This window comes from Trachurus trachurus, assembly GCF_905171665.1.
Source record: "Trachurus trachurus genome assembly, chromosome: 5".
Taxonomy (NCBI): Eukaryota; Metazoa; Chordata; class Actinopteri; order Carangiformes; family Carangidae; genus Trachurus; species Trachurus trachurus.
This window is the reverse complement of record NC_139896.1, coordinates 35,227,379-35,253,068: the sequence shown is the minus strand read 5'-3', so window position 1 is coordinate 35,253,068 and position 25,690 is coordinate 35,227,379. Positions and strand designations below refer to the sequence as shown.

The 25,690-nt window shown below is 41.5% G+C and overlaps 1 protein-coding gene across 2 annotated transcripts in view; it reads right to left on the bottom strand.

Moving 5' to 3' along the window:
• arhgef10la (Rho guanine nucleotide exchange factor (GEF) 10-like a) overlaps positions 1 to 25,690 on the bottom strand; it is a 124,062-nt gene that overhangs the window by 25,422 nt on the left and 72,950 nt on the right. For both annotated transcript variants that reach the window (XM_083972303.1, XM_083972304.1), the window contains 2 exons: positions 17,384 to 17,505; positions 209 to 295 (listed from right to left, as the gene is read on the bottom strand). In XM_083972303.1, the coding sequence (XP_083828429.1) occupies positions 209 to 295; positions 17,384 to 17,505 (209 nt within the window). The remainder of the gene's footprint in view (positions 1 to 208; positions 296 to 17,383; positions 17,506 to 25,690) is intronic.

The window sequence follows — 25,690 nt, the reverse complement described above, 5'->3', positions numbered from 1 at the left end:
TACTCATTTTTTTTAATGAATGAGAGCAGGATATAGAGGACCTTTAAAAATGTCATGGTAATTGTGTTAAAAGCTAAAATTATCAGCAACTGTAAAATATGCATTATTTTACCTTGTCATTGGTTTCAATTATTTGGCATACCACTGAGTGTGCGGGTTCTTGTATATGCATGCATGCATATGTGTGTGTAAGCAAGACATTACTTACCCAGAGGTAGCCTTGAGGTAGGGAGGTGCTCGCTGCAGAGAAGCCCAACAATGCACAGTGAACAGGATTATGGAGGGCGGCTTCCAGCTAGGAAAGACAAAATGAATATGGATTTAAAATGCATCAAGGCTCCATGATGCAAACTTATTTTTTATTCTTTTGATGTAGTCCCAAAAATACTGCTTATCTCAAGAACATCTTCCTGACAGTTCTTTACGTGCTGAAGAATATCATTGAATTCCTGTTTTGACACACACACACACACACAGACACACACACGTAAACACAGTAATTTCATACATTGAACACTAAAATCAATGTAGCACAACTGGCAGACATTTCCCAAAACGTTCTTATTAGTATGATTGTACTGCACTTAGCTCTTTCCTAGTCCCATCAACTACTCAAAGTGCTTTACACACATTCACACAGACATCACTATCAGCCATAGACTGTAAAAAGAATGGACGTAGCACCGTGATGTCAGCCATTAGTTTGGGGGAGTCTGTTTTGTGCTCCTACTACGGACATTTGAACTGCGCCATCTTGGATTTTAGTGGGAGTCTACTTTCCATATTTGAAGCCCAAACAACACTAAAACAGAGAGTTGCTCACTTCAGGTCCCAACCCCCAGAGGCCGCTGGAGAACTGCAGCTTTTTGAATGCAGAAGTGGTCTTCACTTGTAGAACCCACAACTCCCCCCTTGCTACCAAACAGTCAATTTGAGGCAAACATTCACATTCTGGACGTATTTTAACATCAACTCTGATTCATTTAATTTGTTTTCAGATCTCTTTCCTTCAGTAATGGTGCTGTCATGGTTTGTCTCTCCTGTTTAGTTCCTGTTTTATTCCTGTTTGTTGGTTCGTCTGCATTGTTACCCCATGTCCCTGAGTTTTTTCCACGTGTTCCTGCCCTTTGATTTAAGTATTAAATATATATATATATATCATTCCACTACACCTGTCTTTCGTGTGGGGCCAGTTTTAGACAGGTGCTGTCCACTCATTTGAATTTACTGTACAGGTTTGTTCACAATGAATAATACAGTATAGTATACTTACTGTACATGTAAATGGTAGATGTGACCAACAATAAGCCTTTCCATTGCAAACAGTTGCAAATGCAGTTTGCACGCAATAATAATTTTGAAGCATAAAATGCACGGAGCATGCACTACAAAGCTGTATGGTGTTTGTATAACAACTGGTATTTAACATTTACTATTAGAGCTGAAAGTGAGCATACATGGGAACACGTAACAGGTGTGTTGGTGTCTTGAACTAAGGCAGATGTCAGACTGTTATCAATAAAAGGAGCCAACATCTTATCAAAAAGAAAAATAAATTGATATTTTTATAATTTATATCCCTTAGACATATCGGAGTTTGCCTGAGAATAAGTGAAGGAGTGCAGCAGAGCCTGTGGCTGATGCGTGCATCAAACCCCCCATGGTGAAAGCTGCTCTTCTAACCAGCGGCCTGTGTGGTGGGGAATGATTATTATTTTGGAGTGTGACCGCTAAGGGTGGGCTATGTGACAGACAGAACAGCTAATTGTGAGTTGCTGGGATGGTGGGATGGTGGTGGGGGGGCAGTGGGAGAGTTGTTGAGTTGTTGGGCTTTAGGAGGGATGTATTGAGTGAAGAGAGGGTCAGTGATGAGCGCTGCGTGTCTTTAACTGTCGTCCTCCACGGCAGTGAGCATCAATCACAGGTAATTTATAGCCTCCCATGACCAGAACACTCCCTCTTTTGTCTCTTGTTGGGTATGTTTGTAAACACTAAACAAAAAGAAGGATGCTGGCCACATCACTGCCCCCACCATCTGCCCCCACCCACTGCCCTACCCCTCCACACCCCGGCTGTCTCCATCTATTCATATTCACTACATACATGCATGGCTTGTCCTCTATATATCCTCTCAGTCCCACTTTCCCATTTCTCATTCCCATCTTTCACTTTATTTATGTCTGCTCTTTTCCCACCATCTTTTTTTTCTCCCTCTCCCGTTCTGCCAGCCTCTCATCAAGTGCAGTGAAATGTTTTTGATAGGTAATTAAGTGGCAGCCGTATTATGTGTCCATATGGAAGCCCCACGGTGAAGGGAGCTGCGGTGGGACAGAGGGACTGGAGGACTGGAGCAGACTGTGCTGGTGGTTCAATAGTGGTTGGATTTTATCAGTCACCTGAGACTGGAGAGCATTGTAGGCCAATCTTCCCGGGCCAAGATTGTTTTGTATGTTAGCACTCTCCACAGTCAGTACGGCAATTCTAGAGGGATCCATCGCCTCTATCAGAGCAGTCTCTAACTTCATAAGTTATTCAAAGGCAGGAATGTGCACCGGGATCATTCAGATAAAGAACCGATGTGTAAATGAAGAGGCTTGTGTCTTAATGAGATACAGTCTGGGTTAAAATTATCGACAATGCTGAATTTCAAGTACATAATTCATAATATCTTCAGAAATGTGAACACATTTTTTTTAACTGATTATACTGACATTACAATAACCAAATCTGATACCTACACTCTTAGAAATAAAAGTGCTAACTAGAACCATATAAGGTTATCCGGCTTGTCTTCATAGGAGAACCCTTTATTGTTCCTGGTAGAACCTTTTATAAAGGTTTCACCTGGAACCCTTAGTTTTTCCAAGAAGCCTTGAAAAACCCTCTCTTCAAAAAAGGGGTTTTCAGAGGTAAATGGTTCTGGCTAGAACCTCAGACCTTCTAGAAGAACCCTTTTTGAACCCTTATTTCTAAGAGTGTATTGACATATTTAAATTAAAGCAAACAAACAAATAAAACAGACCTGTGGTTAATTTTCCATTGCATGACCTGAATTAACCAATGAATGATGGGTTTGTTTTACCACACAAAAGGGCTGATTGTTTCCAGTTTCCTTTTCACAATGGTAAAGACAAGAGCGCTGTCTGAGAGCATCAGAAATACTGTTATCAAAGAACATAACAACTCCCAAGGCTACACGGCAGTCGGCAAAGATCTTCAAATCCCTGCTCCAACAGTTCATAATGTTATGGAGACATTTCACAGTCATAAAAGTATTAGGATGCTTCCAGGACATGATTTTAAGAAGAAGCTCCATGGAGGTTACTGTGGATTGTGGGAAAAACACCACACAAGATGTCAAAAGAGCTTCAGGCTGACCTGGAGCTTTGTGGAGTGGTGGTTTGAGTTTGTGCTACACGCTGCACAATAAACCATGTCAGGCTCCATGGGCAAAGGCCAAGCAGGATACATCTATTGCAAAAGAAAAGACTCAAAAGGCAAGACTAATGTGTGCAAAAAGTTCCACAGATAAGCCACAGTCCTTCTGGGATAATGTTTATGAACAGATGAAACCAAAATAGAGCTCTGTGGGAATGCACTGCATCAGTTTGTTTACAGGCGAAGAAAGAAGCCTATAAAGAAAAGAACACCTACAGTAAAAAAACGGCGGAGGCTTTACATAATTGGTTCATTTGCATTTAATTCTGAAGGTATTTGGAATTATGTACTTGAACTTCAGGGGTGCCAATCATTTTTACCAGGATGTATTCATTCGTTGAAACATCTCATGCCTACTCTTGTAAAATGGTTTCAGGTATAAAAGGGAAATCTAATTTTGAACTATTGAACTAATTAGCTGTTTCCCAACGACACACTATGCTTAAGAATGTTAAAAAGCACTTCTTTCTATATAACAATGATGCAAATTCATGTTACTTAATAGGCTACTTAGCATGAAATATATATTTCATATTATCAATGTCTAACAAAATTCTTTGACTGTTACATGAAGCATTTTGTGTTAATGGCTCACTGGGCTTCAAGTACACTAGGACACCGAGGGAAGCATAGATTGTGTTCCCATTAAAGTGCAGACAGTGACTGTGATCAATACGGTAAACCCCGGGTCCACTTATTGAACTTCTTTAAACAGCCAATGGAAAGAGCTCAGATGAGCATCACAACAAAGCATATGAGATCATTTACACCTGTGAATGTGCAAATTATATTGACAGGCACAAAGGAAATGCGGGCCTTCAACGATGATCATATCAGTGGCGATCCAAATGCTAATTAGGTATCAGTGAGGCACCATTTAAAAATCAATGAGCTCCAAGCCTTCTGAAAGTCAATTGTCAGTCTTGTTTATAGCACAGTCTGTGTGCGTTATGTGTGTCTGCAGAGCCGTAGGTGTGAAGTGGAGAAGCCGAAGCTATTCCCAGGTGTGGAGGCAGGATGAGAGAGAGGTGAGTGTGGAAGCCGGCGGAGGGAAGTTTGATGGAGGACTTTGGGGAGTGTGGGGAGGAAACGGGCAGGTGAGCTAATTAAAGCAGGATTTGTTGATGTGATGAGAGGGCGGCCTCCCAGCTGCTGGTTACCAATGACCCAATGGTCGACAGAGAGTCCGCCCCACCCATTACCCCAAGAGGGCGCCAGCCCATATGCTGGTGCCAGGTGGCAATGGTTAGCAGAGGAGCATCCATCGCTTTTCCAGAGGATAAATGTAAAATGTGTGCATTAGTCCCATTCCTACAGGACAGAATGGATGGGAGCCGTTACTGTGACTGTCTTTTATCTACTGTAAACATTTTTGCCTCGTTAGACACTGCTACAGCTCTCGGCTCTGTGTGTCAACAAATGGAAGCAGTGGTGGTTGTTGGTAGTGGTCTAGTATGACAGGGTAGAGTTTTAATGATTCATGCTCTTGGCTGTCAGACCGTCAGTGCAGTGTCCCCCTGGTAAGGATGACTTTCCCAAATCCAATTAATGTTGTTTTACCTCCCAAGGCTACTCAGGTGCACTGTTTTTCCTTACAGCAATATTGCTCTGTAAGCACTGTGAAATGTGCTCTCGGAAATGTGGGGAATCTTCCACGCATCAGATTTGTGACAAGTGCTATCCAAAAAGGCTCCATGCATCACATTCATCAGGGGCCCGTAATGTTATCAAGACACACTGCAGCCTGCGTCGCTTTGTTTGGCCTCAACTGTGCTTATGTAATGGATTCTCTTTATTGGAGAGAGTGCTCTATAGACACTTATGAGATACTGCATTAGGTGAAACTACTGAGCACACATTTCTGGACTGTTCAAAAGAAAAAAATGAGTTTGCAAATACAATATATTGCACTGTATAGCCTGCCTGGAAATCAAATAACAAATATTATCTCCATAAACGGCATGCATACAGAGAACCGGGTGCTGTGTGTTAGACCCAGAGAAAGAAAATATGCCCTTTTTTTAATTCCATAGTCACAGTGCCTTCCCCCAATTCCACATACCAACAATCTTTTACACGCACTAACAAGCACTAATAGAAAACTTCCACTGTTTATTAACTGGTAATTGACTGGTGCTGGCGCTCCCTCTCCACTGCAACCCCACTGCCTAAGGCTACAGGCAGGATGGCCGCAGAGTGAATCGCCAGTCAGCCTGAAATTACTTACATCCTGAGTACTGCCACAGGTAATGCACACTAAACAAGCTCCTGACATGAGAGATTTTGTAAAGTTGCTGCCTGGGTTAACAAGAAGGAAGAGTGGCATTTCATGCTCAAACATAAAAAAAAAATTGTGTTGATCATATTTGGTTTTGATTTGACCTTTGATTGGGCAACTCTTAACAACCACATCTACCAAGGAGCATGTTGTACTGTGCACTGAGGTACAGTACGTTGTGTAGCTGAGCGTCTGGTTTCAGAGTTTTCTAAGGCTGCGTTTGGACAATACACCGAGACATGTGAAGAGGAAAAAAGAACACTTTGCTTCTTTGATTTCTCTCCCTGATGAGTCAGAAATTCCTCCTCCAGTTGTAAGCAAACAGAAATAAGTAAATACAATTGGATAGTTATGATGCTGTAAAAGACACCCAGAAAGTATCTATGAAACCTTTCTGGCAAACAGATGGTGTGATCTGAACAAAAAGCATTGTGTTTTGTAGCAACTGTTCAGTGTGGACTAACCAGTGTAGCTGAGGAAGGGAAGGAGCACCAAAGACACAGTATTCCATTTGCACAGGGTGAAAGTACAACGGTTTGCTCATTTAGAGCACAAGGTAAACTGGCAGTGTCCTAATTCACTAAATTGCTACCCCCTGTATAATAAGCATTCAGCTGTGCTCTACAGCAGTGCATATACATATTTCATATTTTGAGTTAACAAGCTATTTTTTTAGGCTTTCAAAATTCATTTTTTAAATTCTTGTATTTGTTGAAAATACTTTTGCATATTTTGAGGTGTAAAACTACTTTGGCGCATCCCTGTGCTGCCCTACAACGCAAGAAAGGGGTAACTCATTTTTTGTCAAAAATGAGATTTTGTCATTTTTGGGACATTAAAGGTCTGCTACATCATGTGGATAAATATCTTGACTCAACGTTATCTTATTTGGGATATATTTGCGGGTGGTTTTCACAGTAACTCCCAAAAACTGGGGTGAAACAACAAGAGAACACAGTAACTAGAGTTACCCCTTTCTTCCTGTGTATAGAACTACCCAAAGCTGTGGGGAAACAACGAGAGAACACAGTAACATGAGTTACCCTTTTCTTCCTGTGTATAGAATGTTCAACAGGCCCTACTGTACAACAGGCTGCTACCATTTTAGAACCAATGGGAGTTACCCCTTTCTTGCGTTGTATGGCCAGCTTATATTTTGCCTCAATGCACAAAAAGACAGAGGTAACTCTGAAATAAGGGTAAAATGTTAAGTTTGACTTACATATTTTTACACAGCTAGAATACTACTCGCAAAAGCAAGGATTTGACCAATTTTCAGAATCCTAAGTTCAATACAGTTGACTGGACAAGAAAAATACTTTAAACTCATTTTTCTCAGAACTGCACTCTGAGGAGTTACCCCTTTCTTCTGTTGTAGGGCAGGCTCACCAGGTAGAGCACACACCACATTGGCTTTGTCCTAACTGCAGTGGCCTTGGGTTTGGATCTGAGCTGCGGTGCCTCTGACATGGCTCGGCTCCCTCTTACGTTGCTGACATGCTCACCCAATACACACCAGAGAGATCCCTTCGATCATCAAATAAAGATCTCCTCACTACACTATACCCAGAATCAACTCCAAATCAGCTCATGGTGCTTTCAGCCACTATGGTCCTACTGTCTGGAATTCTCTTCCACATGAACTATGGTCTGCTACAACAGTGTCTTCTTTTAAAAGCAAACTAAAAACATATCTTTTTTGCAAGCTTTTAGTTATATTTAAAGCAGAAGTAAGCGATCCGGTGGTTTTGGCTAACTTCTTGTCAGCAGATGGAGTTAGCAGTCCCCGCCCTCGTCCCTACGTCACCACATTCACGCGCATCCCTTGGCTGCACACACAGAGAGGACCGCCCCTTTATGCCGTTCTCTCTCCTCATTGGATAAAGGTTGTAGGATACGAGGAAAGTTTTCTCCTCGGCTTACAGCAGAGCAGAGTGACTGACAGACCCGTGTTTCAGACCAAACACTCTATGTAAGTGATTGGAAGATATAACTATTTAAGACTTATATTAACACAAATATTCCACTTACTTCTGCTTTAAAGAGTGTTTTATTTCTGTCTTGTTTGCTTTAAGAATTTGTATTATCTCCCTCTTTAAATGATGATAATAATACATTCTTGTGTGATTTTATAATGTCCTAAATGTTTATTTGTAATATTTTCTTATCCTATATGCTATTTTATGTTATACATCTTTGTTTTAATTTTTTGAAGCACATTGAGTTTACGCTTGCCATATGAAATGTGCTATATAAATACATTTGACTTGACTTGACTCTCTCTCCCCCTGACTTTCCTCTGTCTAATGTCATAACAAAAGGCAAAAATACCAAAAACTAACTTAAAAAAAACAAAACAGAAAGACGTTACACAGTTAACAGTGTGCTACACAAACCCTTATACACACTTTGTTTGCGGACATGCACACTGTCACAAAGCAAGCATACGGGGGGGGCAGCAAAATGTTGTTTGCTCATTATCTGCTTTCCAATACTGTACATCATCCTCTCTAATGAACCTAATACAAAAGGACAACAGGATCAAAGTTGAAACTTGCTGTTCATGTTATGATTTCATGAGCTAGATGTCACCCTGTGATTTAAATTCCACCGGCATCTACAAGCGGAGATCAAAGGGCCAACCACCTGCTGTGCTTACAGGCCTGCATTACACACAGAATATTCAAAGTCATTTGAAGACAATAAGATTAAACCATCTGCACGAGAGAGGGCTGAGTAGACAGCCTGATTTTTAACTCTTGGTAGACCTGTATCAGGTCCTTTAGAGGTGGTTAGGACTTGCGGCAAAAGCATATGGCTATCAGCTTATTATTGAAACTGGCTCAGGACATTTCCCTCAATTTAATAACCACAGTCTGTACAGTAACGATTCCCTGTCTCCCTTGGCTATGCCACAGATCATATCAGCAATAAGTGGAATGAAGTTGGAGAGTGGTTTTGCATATCACTGCTCAGAGCCACAGCCTGACATTGGTAGGACATCACAAACTCATATTCATGACTTGACTGAGATTTTCTTCCTTGTGCCCTTCACCGCTCCTAGCTCAACGACTGCAACACGCCCAACAAATGTGATGCAAATTCGGTGTGTCGCTATGCCCCCTCACATTCACGCTCACACACAGACACACACGCACGCACACATGCACACACACACTGCTGACTCCTGCGGCCATGGCAGTTCCAGCTCTGGATGAAAGCAGTGTACTGCCCCTGCATTAATGGGTTCAAAAGAGGACTACGGGCCAAACTTCTCCGTCTACTCCATCACTTCCTCCATCTTCCATTCCCTTTTGCCAGACGCAGGAAACAACCGACCAGGTCCCGGATCTGTACCCACCTCAAAGACGGAAACTGACACAACAGTTTGTCAATACAAGGTCCTAGATGAAACCCTGTACACAAGATTGGACAAGGCTTTCTATAATCCTTAATATCAGATGGCAGGAAACACAGAACAAAGGCAGCTGTGTTGCCAGCTCAGATCCAGCCATGTGGCCGTTGAAGTGACTTTTGCCAAGGAAGCTTTGCACATCAAGGAGCACCTCCCAAATTTGCATCTGCCCCTCGCAATCCTTGGATCCTTATTCTATGGTGGCCTCTTTGGCATAACATGAGACAAACACAAATCACAACTGTTCACAAATACAAATCTGGTTGTTCCACCTCAAGTCTGTATTTTGATATTTGTTGTTAGCTGGATACGATATAACCTTTTTGTACGGATCAACATAAGAAGTAGTAAAGCATTGAGCACATTTCAGCATAGAGAATTAAAGAACACTGAAGCATAAGGTTAAATGTCCTTAAATCTCTTAATAGTGGCCAACAACAACAAACAAAACAGCAATCAGAGTGGTAGTTGCCCATGTCTTGGAAGCAAGTAGCAAGAAGACTAATTAGCAGAGCAGACATATCACTGCAACAGACAGGATTGCTTTGGCACAATAGGAAATCAAAGAAGAGAGAGGGCTTTCTTCCCTTTCCTTTTGAATTGATGCAGTTTTTGCCTATCGTCCTCTCCATATTGATGTATAATCACAGAGGAAGAATGTGACCGAATTACCACATTTAGCAGATCTGCAGGATTTTCCTTCTGGGTACATAATTTGTTCCTGCATGCTATCTTGACAAGTACAGAGTGAGCTCAGACCCAAGGCCAGAGAAGGACTGTAGTCTGAGGCATTGCTAGAGTGTCTATGATTCCCTGTAATTAGTATGTTAACTGTCACAGCAACTGATCGGGCTCTTCGCAAATGACCTCGCTGTCAAGCAGTGGGTGTGTCTTCTCATTTTCGTATATACACAGGCGCCATACTGCCCTCTATTGGCAGGGAGAGCACTGAGGAGAAAATCAACTGTGCAGTATATGGAAACCAGGCTCTTATGTGCACACACAGTACCAACTTCCCCAGTGACTCTGGCAGCATAAACCAGTTTCCTGTCCCGGCCAATAAGAGGCAGGAAGAAGAGGCTGTACTGTTGGCAAGCATGGCAACCATTCATAATGAAATCCTACTTGCTCTCATGTTGTTAGTAACATCATCTACTATGAAAACACTTCTTTCATCAGGACGCTTGGAAAAATACCAACTCTGTATCATACAAACACAAAATAATAAAATATGTCTATTAAGCTCTGAGCACTTCGAATTTTTTCTTCTCTTCACATACATTTCACAGTTGCTTCTTATGAAAATTATGAAAAATGCAGCTCCATAGCCATCGCCTGTGTATAATAGTCAAAACTTACACCCACCACATCTACATTTCCGCTTCTGTGGTTCTTGCCTTTTTGTTTGCTGCTGACATAACAGCTACAAAGTACCTTCTAACTATTGCTTTAATTCAATAACCTTGACTGATGATGCTGCTTAGCTCCGGCAGTGAGTGTAGAGATCCACATCTATATACAAAAAAAGAAAGCCTGACCTCTGTGTACTCCTGAACCATTAGCCAAGTTGTTGGAAACTGTCACGACTTCCTCAGACTTGTTCTCTGCGAATGCCAAAGTTTGACTTCTGCCCTGACCTCTGAGAAAGGTCCTCTTTGATCGGGAGTGTTAAGCAGTCAGAGCTTGTGTGCTGTCACTGGCCCCTGTGTTTGTGACAGTGACAAGTTTGGTGTGTCTGGGGTTGGGTTTTTTGCTGAGCTGAGCCGCGATGGCCAGAAGGGCCAAGCTGTATCAGCTCCAGCGACAGGTCTGCTGTGATCCAGCTTCACACAGAAAAATTAGATTGACACTTCCTCCTGCATTCTCATATTCCGCATGCCAAAAGCCTGTCTTCCCCCCTTTGAACTCAGAGGATGAGCAGCAGTGGTCTGTATTTTGTGGAGAGAACTGTGGAACATGTTTACAAAGCTTCCAAATCTCAGAGTGGCTCCAAAAATTTACAACTACAATTGAGGTAAGTCATTTTTTTCCCTGAATGCAGCTCTCGGTGCATTTCAACAAACACAGTTCAGTTCAGCATGATGTGAATGAATTCCATAAGACATACAGTACATCTCCGTAGAGTGAATCTTGCGAAAATCCATCACAGCAGTTACAGAAAATGGGAATTTGTATATAGTATATATCTGTGCATTCAATATTACAGCTGTGGATTTGGGAGGTGGCCACATCACGTTGTGCTTCATGTCCTGGAAACATCAGCATGATGCCGGATGTCTGGTGAGCACCTACTGGATGAACATGTCCTAAAATGAAAATCACTTGAGATAAACCCAGATAAATACCCATGTTGTGTTCATGAACACGTACTGTATCACTCTGTGGCTCTAAACTGCAGAGAGGTGGGAATTATTTCTAACATGTCCTCGTAAATAAAGAGGCTGGCCACCGATGGCATTTTTAAGCATCATTTGCAGAAATGATAATGAAGCAAACACAGCCAAATAGAGCACGGCACAGTCAGTACTGTTGGTCATCATCGTAATTCATTTGACCCCATGATGGTCACAGCAAAGCCTGTATACTGTAGATTATCCTAAAGCTCCAATAAGTAATCCATGGGGAAAAAAGAAAAGGGATCTTGATGAGGATGGGGTCTGGGAGAGAACAGTGTGCTCTCTCCTGTCTCAAGCACTTGTGCATCCTGCTGTTTGTGTTTTTCTGTTTGCTCAAAGGATATTACTGCAGAGCAAGAAAGGGAGCTGATACGCCCCGGTGGATGTATGATGAGAAGGAGCTTTTAATCCGTGCTGTGGCATCCATTCTCAACAAATCAGAGAGGTGGCTGATATCTGCTACTCTGAAAGGTAGCAAACGACCTTCAGGAAAAACAGAGGGAGAAGCATTACATAACGTGTCAACTTGATGACTTTACCTATAAAAAAAATTAGGATAAAAAACAGTCTGGAGGGGGGAGAGGAAATAAATCATCAGAAAGGCGTTGCATCAGGGAAAGGCCACCTTTTTCACATTGTCCTTCTCCTTTTTAATCCATATTTCATAACATAGCATCTCATCTGTGGTGCTTCACCCACACACAGCCTTCACGCTGAACCATTTCCTTCATCTTGGCTTTAAGAGCTTTGAGTCATTATGTTGGTAAATCAGTCATTCACCAGACAATGCTATAAACGTAGCAGTGTATTTACCGCTGCCAGGGGTGCCACTCGACAAGCTCGTTTTACACACATGCAGTCACTTTCATGTGGCCTGGTGAATGCACAGTGCTGATCTCCTATCAGCTGATCAGCAGGCATGATGGATGACACAGCACGTGAGAGGGACATGCACAACATGCCCCCGAAGAACCAGCTACTCCAGTGACACGGCACAGATCTCTTGTCACTGGATGACAAAGACAGAAATGACCTAGAACATGTTTAAAGGGATAGTTCAACATTTTGGCAAATTGGCCCATTGCCATAATCGCTATAGTCATAGCAGTAGGTTTGATACCTTTATTTGTCGGTGTAAGCTGTTTTTAGAACGGTGGAGCAGAGCAGCAGGCTGTTCAGGGCTACGCTATGGAGGCTAAGGGAATTTCTTGGTTTCTCTCATCAAACTCATCAAATACACAACCCAACAACTCAAAAACACTCTGGTGGACAAGCTGTGAGCTGCACAATCACCACGCTATGAGATAATAACGGAACGTTACGAGACTGAGCTGTTTTAGAGGGAAATTCATGCAAAACCGCTGATACGCGTTGCCTTCAGGGAAAGTTTTTCAGCAAGCAGTCTCTGTATTTACCTCGAAAACGGCTCCGTTTCGTAATGTTCCATTATTATCTCATAGTGTGGTGAATGTGCAGGTCACAACTTGTCCACCAGAGCGTTTTGGAGTTGTTGGATTGTGTATTTGATGAGTTTGATGAGAGACACCAAGAAATCCCATTAGCCCCCGTAGCTCTGAGCAGCTCATGGCTCTGCTCCGCCGTTCTAAAAATAGCTTACACCGACAAATAAAGGTAACAAACCTACTCCTATGACTATAGCGATTATGGCAATGGGCCAATTTGCCAAAATGTTGAACTATCCCTTTAATGGATTGGAAGTTGATAGGAGACTGAATTACTGTAGAGTAGACCCAATCACAAAAAGACATAAAATAGTAAATAAATAATAATGGTGATCTCTGTGATGATCTATGTAAACTAGTGGAGTATATTGGGGGTGAGATGTGAGCAAGCTTTGCCGTTTTCCGAGCTGAGACACAGAAGCTAATCCTCTCAGAGAAAGAGAAGGGAAGCTAACCCTGATGCAGCCCAAACCCTTTTCCAGTTTGTCATTCTACACTTCAAAGCATACATGATGAAATCCCCCAAGGTATTATAAGAGCTCTGGCATAGCAGCCATCCTCAACCCTGTCCTAGCCTAATGCCTCATAAATGGAGTCTGGAAACATGTCTCTTTACTATTTCGAAAGTCTTTGTAGCCTTGGATCTTTAAGAACCTTTTAGAGTTGCAGAGGAAGAGGTGCTTTCCTACTGAAGGAGATAGGCCACGTTTGTGAATCATTATGCAGCCAAGGGATTCCTGTCCCCTCACTGTAAAATACTGCACATACAGTATGCATGTGAGCCTCTTTCAGAACGGTACTGTAAGATCAGGACAGGAACTGGGCATTGATCTTCTCCCGAGCTTTGCTGAATGAGCGGTTATACAGAAATACTGTGCACAAGAAAATAAATGTGTCCTACATAGTCAGGCACATAATTTAAGCCATTCAGTTCCCAATGCACTATGTGACGCCATCAAATGCCAGTTGTTGTACAGCTTGCTGAGCTGTCAGGTTATTGGGTTTCATTAAAAAAAATCCATTACTGGTATCCAGGATTCAGAGTAGCATAGCAGTGCTTGCTGGACAGAACTTAAGAAATAGTTGATAACAATCTGCAGGGATGGCAAGGGGCACAGTGGACGCTGTTCTCTAAACTTAGCACATACCATGTGACGCCACTACAAAAAATGTCATTACAAGCCAATAACAAGCCTTTGTTTAAAGGGATAGTTCACCCACCGGGAGGAGGGGGGGGGGGGGTCCCGCGCAGCAGTATTTGTCAATGGTTGTATTTGTTAATGGTTGTCAATGGATACCAACTTTCTTTGTCCAAAAAGACTTCAATACAAGAGGGACATTACAGACGAGCAGTATGGAGGTATTTGGATGTTTTTTTTGGTGTGTCCTTTTGGACAAAGAAAGTTGGTATCCATTGACAACCATTATTATCAATCATCAATTATCAATAATAATATCAATTATTATTGACCCCCCCCCCCCCCCCCCCCCCGTAACTCAGAGAAGGGACGGAGGACTCTGAAAATTCTCACAGCTCTTAGTTGACATGAGGGTGAGTAGATAATGAGTGAAATTTGAATTTTGGGTGAACTATCCCTTTAAGTTTTTGATGATAATTTGTGTTGAGACACAGGATGGAAGGCCAAGTAATGATAGCTATGATTACTATCTATTATGTCCTAAATGCCAGGATATAATGTAAAATTGACTATCAGCAAATACCAGAGCCAAAGGTTGTTGGTTCTTGTAAACAACCCAAAACGACAAATTATACACGGCAGTAAATTGTCACATTTGAAAGACTAGATAAACTGAAATTTAGCAAATCACTGAAATGATTCATCCACTATTAAAAAGGTGGGTGACATATTTACTGCTGTGGGTCTAACTGATAAACCTGACTCTGTTTCAGCACCGCTGGTTTTTAGCCACATTGATGTATGTTCCCATCACATCAGTGAAAAAAGCTATTAATAATAACAATGTGTGACTGTTATTATTTAGTGTGATTTCAACAGGGTTCAGTCAATTTGAGCTGATATTTTATCTCTTCATCTGTAAACATCCACTAACATGCTACAGCACTTTAAAAAAATGTCTTTAATTGTCCCGTTTAACAGCCGATTCTCCTGTATAGAAACCTGGCTCAGCTGTTAGCCTTGCTGCTATAGCATCACCTATTAATCCCTTAACCCATCCACCTCACACCCTCCCTGTGGGCCAGCTGCCAAACCTGCTCTGTTTCATCTTTCAAAATGGCAGAGAGGGCAGTGAAACCGAGCGTGCACTGACTCTTTAAACAACAACTACCATCAGAATGTCGTTTGTCTATTAACCAAGATAGCTCCTGATTCTGAGTGTGTGTGTATGAGAGGCAGAGAGAGGGGGAGCGAGAGAGAGAGAGAGAGAGAGAGAGAGAGAGAGAGAGAGAGAGCTAGAGAGAAAATGAAGGAGATAAATTGAGAGGAGTCTGTCTGCCCCTGCTGTTTTCACTCAGTAGACTTGTGATAAGGTTTATCTCCGGTGCCTAACGAGTTGGCCCAGTAGCCCGGTCCGGCTCCTACTGAGTGGACCAGGGCGCACCGAGCTGCACACAGCCGGCAGAGGGTTGAGCTCCCTTAGGTGACCTGTGCGTGTTGTTCATGCTACGCTGCTTTAGAACTTTATTTTCTGTAGGAAATAGGCTTCGGCCCCTTCGGCCACATCTCTTTTAATCTGGGATTTCTTTTTTTTTTGCCTCCTTTTCTTCATCCTTTCTACTCACTGTAACTCAGACTGCCAAGAGAAGCTGCGAGAGCTGGAGAAAGAGATGCTGCGGAGCTTTGGCACAGAGAGGCGTGTGTGTCCCAGAGGCAGTGGCTGAGGCAAAGATGGAGACACAGAGAGGGAGAGGGGGGCTGCTGCTGAGTTAAGCCCCTAATCACAGTCTGCTCTGCATGAAGGACTTAAAGTCACTCCATTTAATGCTACCTTCTCTTTAGTCAGAAAAGGGAAAGAAATACTACTGCTTACCTCTTCAGCTTTCTGATACCTAGGCCCCCCATTCCTATCAAACCCATTCACATGATGCATTTCAGTAAACGCACACCAAGGCGAGCTGTTCTCCTTTCATTAACCTGAACATGAGTGACCGTTACTGCCCTTCACGGACACAACTCATAAAAACATCCATGCTCAACTTGGTAGTCCTCAAAAAATAAAGCCATGTGAAACAATTCCATGCTAAACCACATCTGTGACTGACATGGTTGCCGTGCCCTTCATTGGCATGCTCAGCTGCTTCATTTGTTTGCGCGAGAAGTGAAGAATATGAGCAAACCCTGTGAGACTGCGGCATCCCATCGGCTCAGAATACATTAATTGATTTGGCTCCACTTCCAGCCAGGTGTAACACACTTTTGCAGAATACCTTGAAACATCAGTAAGATCTTTGGGGAAATTCCCCGTGCCGTGTCAGAGTCAGACTTTCTGCCGTTTCGCCGCCCTTCCTGTCTCGTCCACACGGTTAGCAGACTATGGAGTGGGCTATAGGTCTTAATCTAATGTTGAAACATTGATTTATGCTTGGGTGTCCCACAGCCATTAAGATAATTGCATGATCACTTTATAACATCCTCCCCTGGTGGCCATGGTAATGTGGCTCCCACCACCACCCACCTTGCTCAGGAAGACCTGTAACCACATTATGGCGATAGACAATGTGGTTGGAAATATCATCTTTCAGCCCTTGCAAATTGATTTCAAACCATTTCCTCTGACTTCTAAACCCTTTTAGTCTATCTCTTACCTGTGCTGACCATTTGATCTATTGGAGGCTTCTAGGTCTTAACAGCATGTATTGATCGAGATTCTTCAGCCTGTATCTTGAGGGGATGCTTTCGTGTCACCTTGTAACTCCAATAGTCTGGGTATTTTTGAGTGAGATCATCAGTGAGACAGTGTATTCTTAGCTCTTAGGGCAAAGGCAGGTGCACTTTGATTGCACTCAATGGGAAAAATGGTGGTGTTAATTGGCACTATGATCTCTGGCGACAAACTCTTTATTAAAATATTATGTACAGAACCTGACGTGACTTCAGGCTAATAGCCTCCAAAGAGGAGAGGCTCTGAAGTCCTCTTTGCTATAAGTAGAAGCAAGCTCAGAAATATGCAGTATATTTAAACTTTAGACTGACATCAACAGCCAGATGATTAAACTGAAAATGTCACTTATGCTATCATTTATGCTTTAAATTTCATATTTCATTGACAAATAAATATGGAATATTGATATTTATTTATTTTTTGGCATTGGGGTTAATCTGATTTAAACCTTTTGAAACCTCAGAACATATGGTAAGCCTGTGCTCTTTAAGAAATGATCTTTATCTTTCTTAGGTGTCGGCGGATTTACCTTTCTTTCGGGCGACTTCATAGCAAAGACTGGCATGTGACATGAAAGCAGCGGCCACCAAAGCTGGGCCATCGTTTTTCCGTCGTCTTCTCCACATAACCAGCCCGGGGAATTCTCCTCTCCTGTGACAGAAGAAGAGAGTGACGTCTTAATGTTTTTGTAGTTTTGCTGCTGGTTTTACTGACACTTTCTTACACGGATCTCATGCTCACAGTTGAGCCTCCTTCAAGATGTAAAAAAACTATGCAAAATAGCCCTAAATACATTTCCAGTATGTAATATGAATGGTGTTATTCGCATGTGAATGTTATAATCAGCCAGAGGCCTACTCCCTGGTGGAGGAGGCGAGGCCAGCTACTGCCAACGCGGGGCCTCAACAGTGATTAAACCGGCACTTAATCAACAGTGAGAGTCAGTCCCTGCAGGAAAAAGGCAACTACTGGATTTGAGTTATAATAATGGATCTGCCTGGTGTGAGCTCAGAGCTCTGAGCCTTACAACAGGTGCACCCCCTGACAAGGCACCAGGCAAAACTGCCAAAATATTCCCATTATGTAATTTTGTCATCATCAATTTCAATTTACAGAAACTAAATTGTGCATGAAATTCAACAGCTTGCTAAAATTTGCTTCCTGGTTTGTTTGCATGCCTTACCATGGAGAAAGCTACTCCTCACCTGTAGTGTGACTCCAAGGCACCACAGAACCATCAAACCTATTTGCATCCGTCTATAGTGGAGTTTTGTTTTATAAGAACAACTCTTTCTGTGGCACAGGGCTGTGCCTATGGGCAGAATGAATGAAAGGTCGTAAGATTAGTTTTTATTTATCTATTTCTGTCACACAGATACCAACCTGCAACCTTGTAGTCATAGTGACATTGACCTGCACCTTATTGTTGTTTAACAACTGAGACTAAAATTACTGAATTACCATAAATGTGTCATCATTCTCCCAAGCTGTCAGTTTGCAAACAGGGGATCACAGAGTGAATCTCTTGTCAGATTCAAAGCATGAACACATCTGAATAAAGATAAAACATGTTGATACAGATTGAGAAGCTACAATAAGGCAGAAAAAAAAAGATAGAAAGCCTCTAGTGCCATTTGAAATACAACGTGCTACTCCTGAATGGTACACGCATAAGAATGATGAAGGACAGGAGTGAACAGCATCCAGTCAGTAGGCTACTGTTCGTTGTAGCCTGTGTGTGTAAAAACGTGTGCAAACTTGATTGCACGCTCAAACACACGTTGCCCAACACTGATCAAAGCAGCTCTTACTCATTTTTTTAATGATAAACCAAATTTTCTTTTGTTCTTTGCCTTATAGGCCTATCTCCTCATCTTCTCTTCATATCTGTTCTCACCACATTTACCTTCTCATAGTAAACTCCCTCGTTTCTTCTGCTGCAGCTCGACAATATGTTTATTTGCCCCTCTCTACAGTATTAATCCATCGGATCAAATTTTCATTCAGCGTGTTCAGCCATCCAGCTCTCTGTCCACACTGGCGGAAACGATCACCACACGTAAAACACTCATTTAAATACTGTAGTTTGCGCGTGTCATTTAGGCGTCTTACTCTTAGTAGATCACCTATTTTGCGTGCGCTAACCAAACACGCAACATTTTACTAGGAGCACGCAATTTAGCGCCTGTTATCTGGGATCTTAGTAGATCCGGCTCATGTCTTTTCAGACCTTTCAATGACTTTTTGTCTAGTGTTTATTTGCTCTACAGTTTCTTTCATAATTCCTTCAACCTTTTGAGCAACACACGCCAACTTGCACTCACCTCAACTATCTCAAAACATCTGTGAATGAAATCAGGCTATCTGTGTGGCCACAACACAACAGTGTATGACATTTAAAGGGATAGTTCACCCAAAATTGAAATTTCGTCAAATTTGGACGAACTGGGAAGAGGACAGACCCTGGTTCGTCCAAATATGACGAACCGGGAAGAGGAGCTTCGAGAAGCTTCCGCTACAAAACAAGCTTGAAATATAGACTTATTAAATTTTTTTCGGGACAATTTCGCATTTCGGGGCTTCAATACAAGACGGATATTACATACGAGCAGCATGGAGGTATTTGGATGTTTTTTGGTGTGTCTTTTTGTTACAAAGACAGTTGGTATCCATTTCCAACCGTTATATGGACATGCACTGCTACGCCGAGACCCCCTGTAACTCAGAGAAGCCACGGAGGACTCTGAAACTTCTCCCAGCCCTTAGTCCACATGAGGGTGAGTAGATAATGAGTGAAATTTCAATCTTGGGTTTTGGGTTTTTCAATCCCTTTAAAATTGTGTATATTGTATTGTACAAGTTGTACAGATTTCATCTTACTTTGTCCCACCCCCGCACTGCGATGACACTGAAAATAGAGAGCAATGTACAGAAATAGAATTCATCGCCTCTTGCGCTGCATAGTGATCCTGTGTTCAACAGAGACACAGTGAGGAATCAGGTGGATAACTGGAAGTTTTAAATCATTCATTAATTTATATTTACAGTCATCTGGAGTTGTGGAGTGTTCTTTAATAATTCATTTTGGTGGGGGTGGGTTGGCTTATGTGCTGACTATCCCCTCAGCTATCCAGTGCAAGGATATGGGGGGCGGGGGGTCACTTATGAAAAGACTTTAATTGAGGCCAGATTGCTGCAGGTGGGGCAGGAGGTCCAGTGGTTTCCTTTGCCTCGGAGTAATCGTCAACTTTCTTCACTTAATCATTAAATTAGCATAAATAATGTTTCGTTTGGGCGTACTGACTTCTCTCACTCAAGCAGAGTTTAATGTGGTTATCAATTTAAAGGAGAGACAGACACATGGAGGAGAAGAAAGAGGGAGACAGAAAGAGACTGGGACAGACAGAGAAAGTGGTTATGAAGGGACACAAATTAGCCTTAACCTTCAGTCCTTGGCACACAGTAATGATGATGAATAACGACGAACAAATGATTCCAACGGGCCTAAATTGAAAACGGCATCAAGTGGGGACATGAAGGCCACTCACCTCAACACACATTTTCTCATACACGCGCACACGCGCGCACACACACACACACGCGCGCACACAACCATACACACACTTCTTAGTGATTTGTTTGCATGATTTGAACTCCTAAACACAGGAAAACATGATCAAGATGAGCTTTAGCCTGCCTCCCTCTACTATTACACAAAAATACTTTGTATGTGTCTACATCTTGTTTAAAGTAATTTATCAAATGTATCAAAAAAAACTATAAAACTAAACTATTATCATTATTAGTTTTATATTATAGCTTTCTTTTTGTTTACGCATATGCAGGCTCATATTATATATGATATATTATTATACTATATATTAAAGCAGAAGTAAGCGATCCGGTGGTTTTGGCTAACTTCTTGTCAGCCGATGGAGTTAGCAGTCCCCGCCCTCGTCCCTACGTCACCACATTCACGCGCATCCCTTGGCTGCACACACAGAGAGGACCGCCCCTTCATGCCGTTCTCTCTCCTCATTGGATAAAGGTTGTAGGATACAAGGAAAGTTTTCTCCTCCGAGCAGAGTGACTGACAGACCCGTGTTTCAGACCAAACACTCTGATGTGAAGCTGACTCTGTTTAAAGCTTATTGCACACCGCTGTACACTGCACATCTGTGGTCAAATTACAAAAAAACGAGTTTTCGGAGACTACAAGTGGCATATAATGACTCTTTGAGAATCTTGTTAAAACAGCCCAGATGGACCAGCGCCACTGAAATGTTTGTGAATGCTCGAGTCAACACTCTCCAGTCTGTCTTAAGAAATATTATGTATAAGTTCATTTGTCGTCTAAACAACTCAGAAAATCAGATTGTGATGGAACTGACAAATGTTGCATTTAGTGCCACGCGTTACACGTCACTGCTCTGGAAACACTGGTATAAGTGTCTTTTAATAAGGGGCTGCTAGGCTACCCCGTATGTTGTTGTTGTCTGTTGTTGTAGTATTGTTGTATTTTTAACTGAACCCAGAGTCTGTACTAATAAATTATCTATCTATCTATCTATCTATCTATCTATCTATCTATCTATCTATCTATCTATCTATCTATCTATCTATCTATCTATCTATCTATCTATCTATCTATCTATCTATCTATCTATCTATATTCATATATATATAATAATAATAATATATCTTATATTAACACAAACATTCCGCTTACTTCTGCTTTAAGTACAAGATTCAGTATAAATTACTACCTGAAAACCTTCCTCTAATTTTGATTGTGTAGTACAATGAAGGAAAATGAAGATTTTACAAAGAAAACAGTATTTTTTACGGTGTGTTTTTCCTAGTACACTGCACGTGAGCTGTGATTCATACCAGATACACATTGAGTTGGATTTACTAGAAATAGGACAAGAAAAAAAAGGCATTCATGTCAGTCTCCTAATGGTAATTACAAGTACATGTGACTTACTGTGGCTTCCAATACATACCAATTAGTGTCATATTGCTTAAGTGTGTTGACACAGGCAGCAAACTGCAGCAAGCCTCTAATGCCAGCAGTCTGATATAATAAGGATCAAAACAGTTATATTACTACTCATACAATACGCTGGTGATTTTGCATGCGGTTGGTCAATTAGTTTAATAAAAAGGCTTGGGATATTTATTCCACATACAGTGGCCTTTTTCTGTCCATGTACATGTGTGATTACTAACAACGATAACGCACCATCACATACAATGTATAATAATACTGTACTGTAGTATTCATTGTCTGCAGTCTACAGTATGTCATCATTTCTTAAAGTTAAAAAAATTAATGTTTGTAAATGATTGAAACTTCATTACAATAATATAAATATAAAGAAACCTGCTGCATAATTATCCAACATTATATTAAGGTTAAATGTAATTTCATGAAAACAGAACAAGCCGTACAGGCTATTCAACCTACTAAATTAACTCAATTCAAATAGCATTTGACAACAATTAGGGTCCACTCTGGAACTACTTTACATTAACACCATAGGTACACTCTATATTAAAGCCAGAATGATTAGTTGAGTAGCCCATTGACATACAACAATTGAAAAACACACTGTATCATTTCACTATTTCAGTCATTGCTCATATAAAAGAATGAAGAGATGTTGTTCTTTGCTTTGTCCTTCAAACAAAAAAAATGCTGCTTTTACTTTGTTTGCTGAATATGGATATTGACCTTGTGACTGAATACAAATGATTGCTTCTACACTGTACCACAATTAAAGTAGAATTCACTGAGGAATAATACTGTGTCGAAATCAATGACAAAAAAGGCAAACCACTACGTGGTACCAACAGTCATATGGTTTTAATACCATGGTCTATTATGTTTCTATACACATTTGAAACTAATGTTTCCAACACGTTTCCTTTACAAAGGAAGCAGAGTGAATTACTGTTACAGAGACACAAGTCTCTAAACAGCTGGATTGCATATACATCTGAAAATATCAGCCACAAAACAACATGAGAGTGATTCAGGAAAAGAATCAAGGAGGTGGAAATGTTGCTGTCATGTCAGTGTTAAAGGATAAACTGTCACACACAGCACTCATGTGGCTTGACCATGACATCACAGACGCGATTGACACAGTTAGTAGCCTGACTGAAAAGACGTGCATGCTGAGGCATACATTAAAGCTAAACTTGCCTATAAATGTAACGGCTCTGCTCGTATGTTCTCTACAAACATACTCAGCTAGCTTTTCATTTGCAAAGTTCAAAGGGAGGAGGGCCGTGGGCTCCTTCAGGCTACTACCCATTTGGGCAGAGAGTACACTAATCATCTCAGGATAAACTATAACAGAGTCAATTACCGTGCCTTGCTGAAGTTATATCCACTTTTAACTTCTTCAGTTTTCCCTGTGCCTAATAAAATGGTAAGAACAGAGATACCCAGGATCTGCAGTTGATGCATGGATGCAATGCATGGAAGACTGACAAGTAGATTAGTGCACTGATTCCCAGCCAGACGCACTCGTATCCCAGGAGATACCGCTGCAGTTGCCAAGGGGAATGTGTAAAGATTGTTGGAGTACCTCAGCTAGTTTGAAAAAAAGAAAGTATGATTTAGTTAAAAAAAAAAAAAAATCTGCCAAATTCTGTGTGAAAGGGAAACAGAGGCAAAAGCACCTCTACAAATATATATAAGATCTTTATGATGATCGACCTTTAATAATTAACTGTGTGAATAACATTTCTTTCATGTCAGTTCAAACACCACTGGATTACTGAACCAGTACTGATGGAAACCAGGGTTAAAAGTACAATTCTCAGTGATGCAGAGAACTAAAATGTAGTAATAAAAATGCTAAAGCAGTAAGTTAACTTAAGACTTAATAACTATGCAAACAGTGTAGCTCAGTGTAGAGCTATGGTCATTTCAACACCAATGTCTACCACAAATTACCCTCCTCAAGTGTTTCAAAACACTGCTTAATAGTTCATTCCAGAAGCACGGTGTTCTTACAGCCAAAACCTATATTATTTATAAATTATTTATTTGAACGCACTTTTCTTTTCTTATAAATGTCAAATCTACTATATGTTGTATGTTTTTTTGCTTTTGAAAGTGTGGAAAAACCAATTACAGAATGGTGAGCTCCCCTGTGTGCAGTTTGTTTATCTACAGTGTTAATTAAAGGCAATCCTCATGAATGATGAGATTCCAGCAGTTAAAGGTTGAGGTCAGCTCTATATACAGTACTGTGAACCCAATCCCAGATACTGTACAATAACCATGTGTAACAGCATTTATGAGGGGGAGGGTTGGAATACTAAGTAGGGGGGATTTAGTTTCTCAGTTTCCTTATTCCAATCATGCTTTTGTTTCAAGTCTTTTGCTGATGAAGATTAATTTGCAGAGCATGGCGCTCTATCAACCCCAGTGACACAAAGGGCAAAGATATAGACTAATTAAATACACCAGTGCAATTGATATTTCCCATGGATCAATGCAAGTGTGGGATCTGTTAATTAAATCCGTGATAATGTTTACTCATCATAAACATTTCCCATGTTTGAGCACAGCGAGATAGGGAGATAATCTTCGCTGTCTGACAGATTAATTTAGGGCTAATAATTCTAGCACATACAGAGTGAATGCCTTTTTTGAGGAGGGGTGGGGGGTGGGGTTGTGTTCAATATTTATAGTAAAGTGTCTTCAAAGGGAGTCTTACCAGCTTCCACACTGACAAGACACACTTTAACAACACAAAACTAAACAAAAAAATACACTTGCACATACAGTAACGTATAGTCAATGCCATCTGAACAGACGCAAAGAAATCAGTCACTATAGCAACCAAGCAATCTGAATCCCTGGGCTAATGAAAGTAAAGCCCTTGCAGTCTCAGCTCAGGTCCATGCACCAGGCTGGATTTTGCATTCTCCTGTTTTCCTCGTCTCCTCTCCTGTGTGGTATACATCGGCATGGCACAGGTTATCACACAGTGGATTAAGAAGGCGTGTCAGAGTGTGTGCCAGAACCTCCGAGCCGCACTCCACTCATCTATTGATCCATGTGCGAGAGAAAAAGCGAGAGACCGGCACACTTAGCAGTGTAACTGCAGGCAACAGCCCCCTGCCTGCCCTCTGTTCCCTGTAGTGGGACTGATTGCTTGTCTCAATCATCATTTCACCCCCCTAACCATCCTTTCTTCCCCTCCACACATACACACACATTAACACATACTCCCTTACACCCTCAACCTCTCCTCCTCCTGCGCACATTCATTGCTCTGCTTCTGTCTCCAACGTCTCAGCGGCAATCTCTCATGATTTGACGGCCTCTTGTTCTTCTTGTGAGGGCCATCAAAGTCTGCTGCCTTAACCCTGTCTGAAAGGGCTGGGACTGCATGGTAGGAAGCAATTAATTCTGCAGTGAGAAAGCCCATTAATTAGGCAATGCTTCTGGCTATTTCACGAAGACCCTTCAGAAACAGTAGGGCCACTCAGAGAGACATAAAAGATGCACTAGCACACCAGGTTATTAATGGACCCCAGGGCTCCTGGTGAAGCACCACTGTGGGGTAATTCTCACTTTCTGTTTCAAGGCCTCGTACAGTAACTATCACATGCACTCACAAAATGACAAATGGTATTTACTGGAAACGCATCTTACTGGGCTCGGCTCATGTAAAGCTTGAATACCAATGCAGCTTCAAGATCCTGCTGAAGTTAAACATTTCTTGCAAAGCACTGCCAATCACAGGCTGCAACGTTTGAAAGAAATGAACATGTTGTCGATAATGGACAGTAAAGAGATGGGACTAGG